The sequence below is a fragment of the Vulpes lagopus genome, chromosome 23, assembly GCF_018345385.1.
Source record: "Vulpes lagopus strain Blue_001 chromosome 23, ASM1834538v1, whole genome shotgun sequence".
NCBI classification, from domain to species: Eukaryota; Metazoa; Chordata; class Mammalia; order Carnivora; family Canidae; genus Vulpes; species Vulpes lagopus.
Genome location: NC_054846.1, coordinates 35119226 through 35131015, shown reverse-complemented (window position 1 = coordinate 35131015; position 11790 = coordinate 35119226). Strand labels below are relative to the sequence as shown.

The window sequence follows — 11790 nt, the reverse complement described above, 5'->3', positions numbered from 1 at the left end:
CTATTTTGTTTATTTCTCTTCTAGTCTTTACTATGTCCTTCTTTCTACTAGTTTTGAGTTTTGTTCTTTTTTTTTTTCTAGCTCTTTTAGTTGTAATAGGTGTAAAGTTAGGTTGTTATGCAATATTTTTCTTGCTTCTTGAGATAGGTATTGTTATAATTTTTTAGAACAATTTTTGCTGCATGCCAAATAATCATTTTTATTTGTCTCCATGATTGTTTTGATTTTCTCTTTGATTTTTAAGATGTTTATAAATATTTTATTTTATTTTTTATTGAAAGAGAGAGAGAGAGCCTACATATGAGGAGAGGTGGGGAGAGGCAGAGGGAGAAGGAGAGAGAATCTTAAGCCTGACACCAGGCTTGGTCTCAACCTTGAGATCATGACCTGAGACAAAAATCAAGAGTCAGATACTTAACTGACTGAGCCACACAGGTGCGCCTCATTCATTGTTTAGTAGAATAGTATTTAATCTCTGTGTATTTATCTTCTCTCCAGATTTTTTTCTTATGGATGATTTCTAGTTCCATAGCATTGTGTTTTTAAAAGATGTATAGTATCTCTTCAATCTTTTTGAATTCTTAAGACTTGTTTTCTGGCCTAATATGTTATATATTCTGGAGAATGTTCCATGTGCACTTGAAAAGATTGTGGATTCTGCTGGTTTAGGATGGAATATTCTGATTATATCTGTATATCCACCTGGTCCAATGTGTCATTCAAAGCCACTATTTCCTTTTTGATTTTCTGTTTGGATGTTTATCTATTGATGTAATTGGAGTATTAATGTCCCCTACTATTACTGTATTACTATCAATTCTTCCTTTATGCTCATTATTAGCTGCTTTGTGTATTTGCACAATCCAATGCCAGGTGCATAAATATTTACAATTATGATACGTTTTTATTGGATAGTCCCCTTTATATTATTTAGTGTCCTTCTTTGCCTCTTGTGACAGTCTTTGTTTTATAGTCTATTTTGTCTGACATAAGTACTACTAACCCTGGCATTCTTTTCACTTCCATTTGCATGGCAATTTCTTTGTCCCTTTACTTTCAATCTGCATGTGTCTTTAAGTCTGAAATGAGTCCCTTGTAGGCAGCATATAGATGGGTCTTGATATTTTATCCATTCCATCACACTATGTCTTTGGTTAGAGGTTTTAGTCCATTTACATTCAAATTCTTGATAGGTATGACTTGTTACCATTTTGCTACGTATTTTATGGTTGTTTTGTAGTTATCTGTTTTTTCTCTCATGATTTTCTGGCTTTCTTTAGTGATACACTTTGATTCCTTTGTGTTTATTTTTTACATATCTATTACTGATTTTTGATTTGTGGTTACCATTAGATTTGTACATAATATCTTATACATATAGCAATCTATATTAAGTTGATGGTCACTTGAGTTTAAACCCATTCTTTACTCCTCCTCCCACCTCATACTTTGGGTATATGATGTCATGCTTTTCCATCTTTTTATTTTGTAAATTCCTTCAGTGATTTCTATAGATATATTTACAGCTTTTGAGCTTCCTAGTTTTTCTTTCTCCTACTTATGCTCTTTCCTTTCCACTCAAAGAGTCCCCTTTAACATTTCTTGTATATTCTTCTTCTTCCCATATACCCCAGGTATTTTTCAAACTGTAGCCTGAATGCTATATCTCCACTCGACTATTTATTGTACTCTCTCTCTAAGGGTGAAGACTGTTTCCTGTCACCCTTTTGGCTCTCCCAGAGTTGAGGATGCTGACTTTTAAAGTTCTAGGTGTTAATCCCCACAGATTATAAGAACTCACAAAATTATGCCCCTCTGGTTTTGAAAGCCAAATATTATGGGGATTTGTTTTCTCCCTGTGAGTTCCCTATGTCTGTGGTATCTAGTGTGGTATCTGTTTCTTTCCCCACTTCATGCCTATGGTCTCCCTCCCTCCCATGGATAGTTGATGTCTTTAAAATAGTATACAGCTGTATATGAAAATATTTATCAAATAGAATTTTCTACATTTACACTGTAATTACTGACATATTTGAATTTATTTTTGGTGCTTTATTTTGTGCTTTTTATAACACTTTTCTGTTTTTTTCCTTTTTAAAATTTTTCCTATTCCATTTTATTCCTTCTACCAATTTGGCAATAACAAAGTTTCTCTTTCCTTACAGTTATCCTAAAAATTTTAATATGCATAATTAAATAATGTCTAATATTATATCATATCTTCCTCCTTTATGCTGAATATAGCTATACAGGTGGTGCACTTGCTCTCAGATTATGATTTCAATAGTGCCCCCTTGAATACATAGAGCACATTATACATGATCTTACATGTTCAACAAAACTGGAAACCATTTTCCTTAACTCTGGTCACCCATTCTTATAATCTATGTATAATTGTGGTATAATATTTTAGTACTAATTTGGTTTGTTTGAACTTACAAATTAGAAAACATTGTTATTGACTTCTACATTATTTCCTTAAATTAAGCTATAAATTCATATTATTTGCTGACCATTCTTTTTGCCCATCAGATTATTTTTATAAATCACTTTCCTTCTTCATAATGTATTTCCTTCAGAAGTAAATTTGGTAACTTGGCAAAGATTTCAGTTTTGATTTCTCTAAACGATTTTTATTTATCTCACATTCTTGAAAAGTGAGATATATATACATTCTGGGCATTCTTGTCTAGATTGATAAATATTTTCTTTCAGTGTTTTGATTTTTTCATTGTTGTCTGGATCTGCTGCTATGTAGAATTCTGCTATGAGCATAGTATTTCTTCTTCTGTTGGTAAATTGTCTTTTCTTTCTATTTGCTTTAAAATGTAATTTTTGATGTACAATAGTCCAAGGTAGAGGGTACAAATAAGAGTTGCTTTTTGTTCATTCTTTTTTGACCCAGTGGGCTTACTCCATGGCCCTGTGGAGTCCTTGCCTAGTGTGGTGTTTTTCAGCAATTCTGAAACATTTCCAACTATTCTCTTGTCTTTCTCTAATTTTTTTTCTTTCATCTCCTCTGGAATTCTAATTATACTTTATTTTCCATCTCTCTTTACCTTTCTTTTATAGTTTTCATTTTTAGTCTCTCTCTGATATATTATGAATAACTTATTAAATATATCCTTCAGTTTCTATTTTCTTCAGCAATTTCTTTGTTTACCCTATCCTTTATTTTTCCACTTGCAATGATTTTATTTTCACTTTTAAAAGTTCTTTTATTTTGATCACTTTTAAATGTTTTATATGGTTCCATTTCAAATAGTTTTGGCCAATACTGATAGCTTTTTGTCCATTCTTCATATTTTTGCGTTATTTTATTTCTTAATTGTTAAAAACACTTTCAGTACTTTTTGCAAGTCTTATCTCCATATATTCTTGCTATTTTTGACTTACGATTGTATCTGTTTAATTTTTTAATTACAAATTTGCCTCACTTGGAGTTTTATCTTTGGCCATTCCATAATATCTGAATTTAAAGAACAGAAACCAGAAATTATTTACCTCATCCAAGTGCCTGAGGCACTACCAATTTGAGAACACTTTATATTACATTTTTCATTTGAAGTTTGTTGGGACATTTCGATAATGTGGATTCAAACCCAAAATTCACCTGAAAGAAAAGTTATGTCTTTAAAATTTTAAGAGAAGAGGATATATTCAAAGTATCTCTGTCTGTAAGCTAAGTGTTCTTTATCTAGTTTCCTCTCTGACCATATCATGTTTAATATGTCCTGGCTTTTTGTGAAGTTTCTCATCCTGTCCTCAGCTCTGTTCATGCCTTATACTGTTTTCATTCTTTGGTTTGTGGGCACTAAAGCCCAAACTCTGTGGCATTAAGAATCTGCAGAAACCCCAAGGCAGATGTCAGCTCTCAGGCTTCCTTATTCTTTTGGGTTCCCCCCTTGTCATTCTGGCTTCTGAGTAAATCATTTTCTTTCCTTCCTGCTCAGACATGCACTGAAAGAGATGTTTTTGTTTTACATTGTGTTGTTTACATGTGGCATATTTAGGTTATGTTCTTACAGAAAGAGCTATTCTCTGAATAAATATTTTACCATACTGCTGGAAACTGAAGATATATATTTTCATTCTTTACAATTAATTATGTTTTCATAGAAGCTACAATTTACTAGGTAGTTACTACTTTTTAGGTACTATACTAAATTAAAATATGGCCATTTAAGAGATGCTAGAGCTGCCTTTATCTCTGAAGGTATTCTAGATCTTAGGCTTACAGGCTTCAGATTCTTAACACTAAAGATTAGAAGACAGACTAAATAAGATTGAATGAATTTCCCAAATCATTTTTTGGTTATTTTTTAAAATATTTTTTATTATTTTTATTTATTTATGATAGGAACACAGTGAGAGAGAGAGGCAGAGACACAGGCAGAGGGAGAAGCAGGCTCCATGCACCGGGAGCCAGACGTGGGATTCAATCCCGGATCTCCAGGATCGCGCCCTGGGCCAAAGGCAGGCGCCAAACCACTGCGCCACCCAGGGATCCTTCATTTTTTGGTTAATAGCAAAGAACAATGGTATGCATTACTGTTCACAGAATAGGGCCCAGAGCTTCTGGTTTTGCCCAAAGCTTCCTTGGGCAGTATATCCACAGCAGTTCTTTACAACAATAAGCCTCTGAATTACCTAGGCAGTGTAGAATCAAGGAATTAGAAATTATTTAGGGATCACATACTTGTCCAGTACATTCTCCATCTGAAGTTTTTCAAAAATGTATTTAACACTGACTCTTCTGCTCAACTGACCTCCTTCACTGTAATGACAAATCTCTGGCAAAAGGCTAGATTCCTGTTACAGCTAATACAGATTTGCTTGTTCTGTCCACTGTTTACATAATAAAAGAAACAATTAATGTTAAGATCCCACCTGCTATTGTTGCTTTTTGGCATGTATGTGCTGAATATCTCTAATATTTGCAGAGCCTAGGCAAGAATAGATATGAAGATTCACATGCTATTTATTTAAGTATTTGAAAGTTATAAATTAAGCTAAGAAATAACCCTACATAACAACCAGAAGACCAGGATTGTGTTTAGAATTCTGGGACAACTCAGAGTTCTGTACTAGAAACTGGAAGCTTGAAGAGCCTCACACTCCTGCCTGGAATGAGATGCATTCTTCTTTTCTTTACATTCCCTGCTATGTCCGAAAACTCAAAAGACCCCATACACTTGTATGGAAAGGACAACCCACACTCTTCACTTCCATTAACACCCTGAAAATAGCTTCCCCTTCTCCAACCCTTTGATAGCAAGGTTCACTCTTTGGAGTTCTGTCTTAGGGGAGAGACCTATATAGTCCAAGAAATGGCGTTAAGATGATTTGAAGAGTGAAATCTAGCATCTGTGCTACTAGAGCATATTATAGAAGGAGGAGCATGTCTCCATGTAGATATGTCTCCATGGTCCTGTGGAGTCCTTGCCTAGTGTAAATCTCTCAAAAAATAAATCTATAAAATAGATATGTATTCCCAAAGATACAGATGTAGTGAAACGACAGGACCCTTGTATACCAATGTTTATAGCAGCAATGTCCACAATATCCAAACTGTGGAAGGATCCACTATGTCCTTTGACAGATGACCAGATAAAGAAGATGTGGTCTATATATACAAGGGAATACTACTCAGCCACCAGAAAGGACGAATACCCACCATTTGCTTCAACATGGATGGAACTGGAGGGTAATTATGTTGAGTGAAATAAGTCAATCAGAGAAATCATTATATGGTTTCACTCATATGGAACATAAGAAATAGTGAAAGATATTATAAGGGAAAGGAGGGAAACTGAGTGAGGAAAAAATAGAGAGGAAGACAAACCATTGGAGACTCCTAACTCTGGGAAACAAAAGGTTGTAGAAGGGAAGGGGGGTGAGGGGATGGGGTAGCTGGGTGATGAGCACTAAGGAGGGAACTTAATGGGATGAGCAGTGGGTATTATACTACATTTTGGCAAATTGAATTTTAAATAAATTAATTTAAAAAACAAAAATCAAATGAAATATGTATTTATACAAAATATATTCAGTTGGTTCTGTTTCTCTGGAGAGCTCCAATACAGATTTTGGTACTAAGAGTGGCTCTATAAAAACATAATCTTAAAAAAGGAGTTTTCTGAATTGGTTCTGGGATTTCTGAAACTTGTTCTCGAATCTGATTAGATTTAAAGACTCTAATAACTCTATTTTTAGTAGTAAAGAGAGCACTGATCATCCATGGTATGATATGGCACTAGAAATACACAAAAAAATCACCATTGTATACTCATAATCAAACACTTATGAGAGGCAAGGATCTTGAATTCCGAGTTCACATATCACCTAAATGATCTGAAAGCTTCCCTGGAAAAAGATTCCTCTCCTAGACACAAGGCTGAGATTTCTTTTCTATTTTTTTTTTTTTAAAGGCTGAGATTTCTGAGAAACAAACTCATAATCTAATCCTGTGAACCACTGAATTGCAACACAAATTGAAACCCCAGGCCCACAGATTATTCAGTTAAAGTGACAGCATAGATTGAGGAGGAACATCATCTGAAAGTTGGAATGGAGAGATATGGAAGACCCTCATGAAGCTAGAGATATTTGAGGCCCTACATTCTGATGAGTCTTGGCTAATAGAATTAACCTCTCAACCCCCGATAGAAGCAGCCCCACCACCCCCATCTGAGATTACCTGAGGGAGTTGCCATGTAAAACAATGCTGATTTCCCTCAGGTCTGACCTCCATCATTGCTCTTTGCTACTAGACCTGCAATTAGACTCAAGTCCAAGCAGGCTACTAAAGGTGAGGTATGAAGTATGACCCATGAGGAAGTACACCACACTCCAAAAGAGCAACTTGAGTTTGCTAATTTATACAAACAAAAACCCTGCAACTGTGTGTGGGAATGGATATTAAAAATGTAGAATAATGGTGAAAGAAGCATAAAGTTACATCACAATGAATGTGTTGATATGGGCCCACTAAGCAGAAGTTCTACTTTTAAAGTCACAGCTCATGGAATTATTAAGGGCTCCAATAGTTTGGTTGGTTGATTGGTTGGTTGGTTGGTTGGTTGGTTGGTTGGCTGGCTGGCTTGAATATGGACTAAAAGGTGGCCCAGTGAGTGAGCTAGAAATACCAAATCCCTTGGTTTACTGTAAAGGAAGTAATTCAAAGGCTTAGAGTAATTCAAAGGCTTAGAGAGATGGAAATGTTAGAGTGGACTTGTCATTTAAGACCTATCCCCTCACCTTGGTAGGGTCCAGGAGACATCTTTACATGCCCCCTGCCCCAATTCACATGCTGAAGTCCTTACCCCTAGGACTTCATAAGTTTAACTTACAGGGAAATTGGATCCTTATAGAGGCAATCAAGTTAACATGAGGTCTTTAGGGTGATTCCTAATCTGACTCATGCCTTTATAAAAGAGGATATTTGAACACACATTACATACAGGGAAGATGATGTGGAGACACACAACAAGAAGTCAGATCTACAAAGCCAAAGAGATAGGCCAAGAACATATTCTCCCTCACAGTCCTCAGAAGGAACCAATGCTGCCAACACCTTGATTTCAGATTTATGGCCCCAAAACTATGAGACAACAAATCCCTGTTGTTTGAGCCACACAGTTTGTTGCGTCTTGTTATGAGAGCCCTAGCAAACTAATATACTAAGCATTGAATAAATGCTATTTTTGTTAAAATTTTTATTACTGCTACGTTTTGAAAAGAGTAAAATCATTATACACCCATTCAAATTCATTGAAAGCTTTTGGAACTGCCAGAAAAGCAACTCTACTGCTGGCATCATTAACTTAGGCTTAAATGCCTTACTTTTATGTTTAGGAGTCAGCAGGCTTAACTGCTCACTGGCTTACTATATTTTTGTTTGTCCACTTATGTTTGTCATCCTCTAGCCTTTCTAATTTGGGGGCTTGCTATCTTCTTCTTTCTTGGTTACTAGTTTACCCCATTTAAGCCATGCCTTTTCCATAAATCACAAATATAAAAACAGAATTCATTAATGCCACCATTCACATGGCCCTCTTAGACAAAGTTTATCATAATAAAAATGTCCATTTGTTCAGGAATAATACATGCACACATTCAGGAGAATGACATTTGAGTCTTCTTTCAGATTTTTCTCATTCCTCATTGAGTCCTCAGCATTTTTCATGTAATAAATATACACACTAAGAATCTATACTTTGAGAAAGATATCTTGAATTGCCTTCTTAGAACCATCCCTTCTCCACCACTAGATGAACTTTTAGAAGGACATAGATCTGTTAAGTGGAGTTATGGATGTTTCCTATCAGCCTCCATCTAGACAGCTTTTTCAGCCTAGCTCTTTTCTTACATCCTGCTCAAATCTGTCTCACCAAGATATCTTTCTGGCACAGTTTTCATTTGTGTCCACTCTATTTATGAAAACAAAATGACTATATCCCCATGCTTTTGAAAGTTGGTAGACAGAGCACCATTAGAAGCTAGAAACTAGGACTTACTACTCTACAAGCTGGAATTACATCTACAAAATGTTTTAAAATAAAATATTTCTAAGCTTAAACTCTGATGAGCCCCCCATAAATACTGAACAAGAGGCTACTAATAACCACAAGATGTGTGTAAATATAAATAAAAGGTGTCCCAAAATTCCGAACTTGAATAAATTCAGAAGTACAAATGCTACAAACTTACAAAAACACTATTGAAGAGTTAATTACATATATTACTGTCATACTAGGCTTTAAGCTTAAAGAATAAATTCTCAATATTTTGTTTCAGTCACTTTGCAGATGAATTTCTTTGAATTAAAATTTTATTATTCTAAACAAGTACAGAAGAAATGGAAATAAGTTTTCAAATGATGTGTCTCTTTTCATTTTAAGCATTTATACTTCTAGAGTTATTTAAAGCCTTAAACTCTAATACTTCTTAGACATCATGTTGTTAATTCACTTTTTTTTCCTTTTACAAATCCTTTTTCTTTAATATGATCATATAATTTTTGTGTTCTTGGTAGGAAAATGTTTATTTTTCAGTCATGAATCTCACACATCTCAGCAGACAGATTTTGTAGTTGCCAACTAAAAGACATTGCTCAGCACTGCCCTGCAAAATAAGCCAATCTTTTTTTTTTTCTTTTTACAACACATCAAAGTGCATTTCCATTGGAATTCCTCTAACATACTCATCACCAAACTGTAACCCTGAGACTTCATTGGGTTTGTTTACACTTTATCTGTTATTATCACTGAGGGCTCAGCTCAAAATCTAGGTAGAGAAAGAAAATGTGAGGTTTCTTCTATAAAGTTGCAAAACAGAGATCAAAGACACAATTTCACTTCTCAATCTGTGCAATCTAACTTTGTTTACAAGTAAAGAATGATTTTAATTGTCAAACTTTTAAATTTTATTAAATGTTTGTGGCAATGCATCGAATGAATTCCAGACCTATATAAATACACAGGCAGCTGTTTGTAATTTGCATTTTTATCAGTTTTGAAAGAGCACAATGTACTTCCTGCATCTTATTTTCAGAATTTGCATTTTATCATCTTTGGCTACCCAGTATATAGTATGGAGTACTTGAATATCTCATTCTTTGAATTTTCATTTTTGATTGTAAATCAGAGGATATCTGGCACTTTTCTCTTTTCTCATTTTTCTCTTCTCTCAACCTCCAGATTTACTTGCTCCCATTTCTTCTTGGCTCTAATAATAAAACACAAAAAAATACTTAAATTATTTTCCTTTTCAGCATTCTTCGGGATACCAACCTTCTGCATTTCTTGGCTAATTACTTACCATAAATCTAAAGGCAAAACAAAACCTAAGTCCTAAATCCACTGTTTTAATTCATATATTTTCAAAATGCTATTCAAACTAAGTCCATTTCTTTCCAAAGCTTACTGTGTTTTGAATTTGGATGGAGGGTTGAAAAAGGATGGAAATGATACCACATATAAGGGCTGTACCTTGGTGCACCCAGAGTGAACAGAATGACTGCTTCATCCTACAGAGACAGGCACCTCCAGTCACACCAGCCATATCCTTATCAGAAAGGACATGTGGCCCCCAAGGGAAGGCTGACATCTCTAATCGCCTTCAGCTCCTTTTCTTGCTTCCCACACATTTTCCTCTCCTGCTGCATTATCCTCATAGCATCTGACAACATTTTCCCAAAAGGCTCCTCTTGCCCATTTACACTTCTGTGGCCTTGGCTCTGAGATATTCCTTAGCAGAATAGGCTAGTGGCAGCTTGTGCTTTCTCCCCCCCTCTCTCCAGCAGTCCATCTGCCCACTGGGAAATGCTGAAATCTCTCCTCTGTGCCCTAGCGGGAAGTGCAGGGGAGGAAACACAAGCTCATCTTTCTCTAGTCTACTCATGACAACAACAATGGGAAGGGATAGTTTAAGGGTTACAGATTTCCCAGTCAAAAGCTCAAGTAAATAAGAAAACTATTTTTATAATTCTATTTAATTCCTTGAATCTAAGTCCTCATTCTGCCTGATGTAGAAAATTTACACATACACTTGCACATAAACTTAATCCAAATTAGTGATTACTTAGTCATTTCACATTTACATTTCAACCATCTTCAGATTTGAAATTCGTTCTCAGGATTCTTGTCCCTCCCTCTCCCATCTCCCTACTGTTATCCTAATTTCTAGGGTTGGAACAGGGGAGAATGGTTGCTGCTTCATGACAGCTGGGAAGACAATATCTCAACAATCACGGGTCTCCGCAAGGCCCGGGTCCCAGGCTGGTGAATGGTGGTCCAGACAACATAGCCTAAGGTTTCTCAAACTTTAATGAGCATCTTAATCATCCCGGGAAACTTGTTAAAATGCACATTTTAATTTAGTACGTCTGATATGGAGATTCTACATTTCTAACAAATTCCCAGGTGATGTCATTGCTGGTTGCCCTTAGACAATACTTCAAGTCACAAGTAACCAGTGGATGATTTGGTTTATAATCAAATCCCTGGAAGAGCAGTCTTTTGAGATTCTGACTGAGTTTTCCCCTCCAGTAGGGCCCAACCCAAAGGCATATTTCTGATGCTATGCCTTTAGCCCTAGTCAGAAAACTATTTAGCCCCACTGGCCCTTTCCCATGAACTGTTTCACTTGAACTTACAGAATATGTGATCCTCCCAAGCAAACTTGGAGCTTGGGAATCTCAAGAAGCACTCTCCAGCCCTCTCTCATGTTAGACATGGCTTGCTCCCCACACTCCCACCAATAGATCACATTGATAAATTCTCTCCAAAGTTTTTCTCCCTTGGCTGAATTTGGGAAGTGCATTGCAGATCCTCTTTATGCTCAAAGTCTTATAAACTTCAAAGCGAAATCCATCACTGACTTTCTACCCCTGAGTCCTGGCATAGCTGGATGTGAGGGGAGAAGAGCAGAAGGGAACTAGATTAGAATAAGTAGCCCCACACTGTATCTGGTCTTTTGATACCTCTTCATACTCTCCCTCTCCTTGCTCTACAGATTGAACAAAACTAGTTTAATAAGCTCACATCCTGTGTCACTTTTCCTCTCCTGTGCCATACATGGATGGTACATGTGTCATGCTCTGAAGTGCCTCATCCTTCCCCCACATTCTTCTGTGATTCATTATTTAACTACCTGGGATGAGAAAGGAGAAGGCTGCTGGGATACAAGAGCAGTCACCAAGATAGGGGCAAGGATGAAGAGTTCATCCTTAAATACTCCAAATAATATCACACCCACAAGGAAACCACCGAAGAAAAGGATGCAGCT

At 36.0% G+C, this 11790-nt stretch overlaps 1 protein-coding gene across 1 annotated transcript in view; it reads right to left on the bottom strand.

Moving 5' to 3' along the window:
* Positions 1-9519: 9519 nt before the first annotated feature.
* C23H12orf50 (chromosome 23 C12orf50 homolog) overlaps positions 9520-11790 on the bottom strand; it is a 39527-nt gene continuing 37256 nt past the window's right edge. The window contains exon 14 of the mRNA XM_041739201.1: positions 9520-9729. Coding sequence (XP_041595135.1) covers positions 9704-9729 — 26 coding nt within the window. The 3' untranslated portion in view covers positions 9520-9703. The remainder of the gene's footprint in view (positions 9730-11790) is intronic.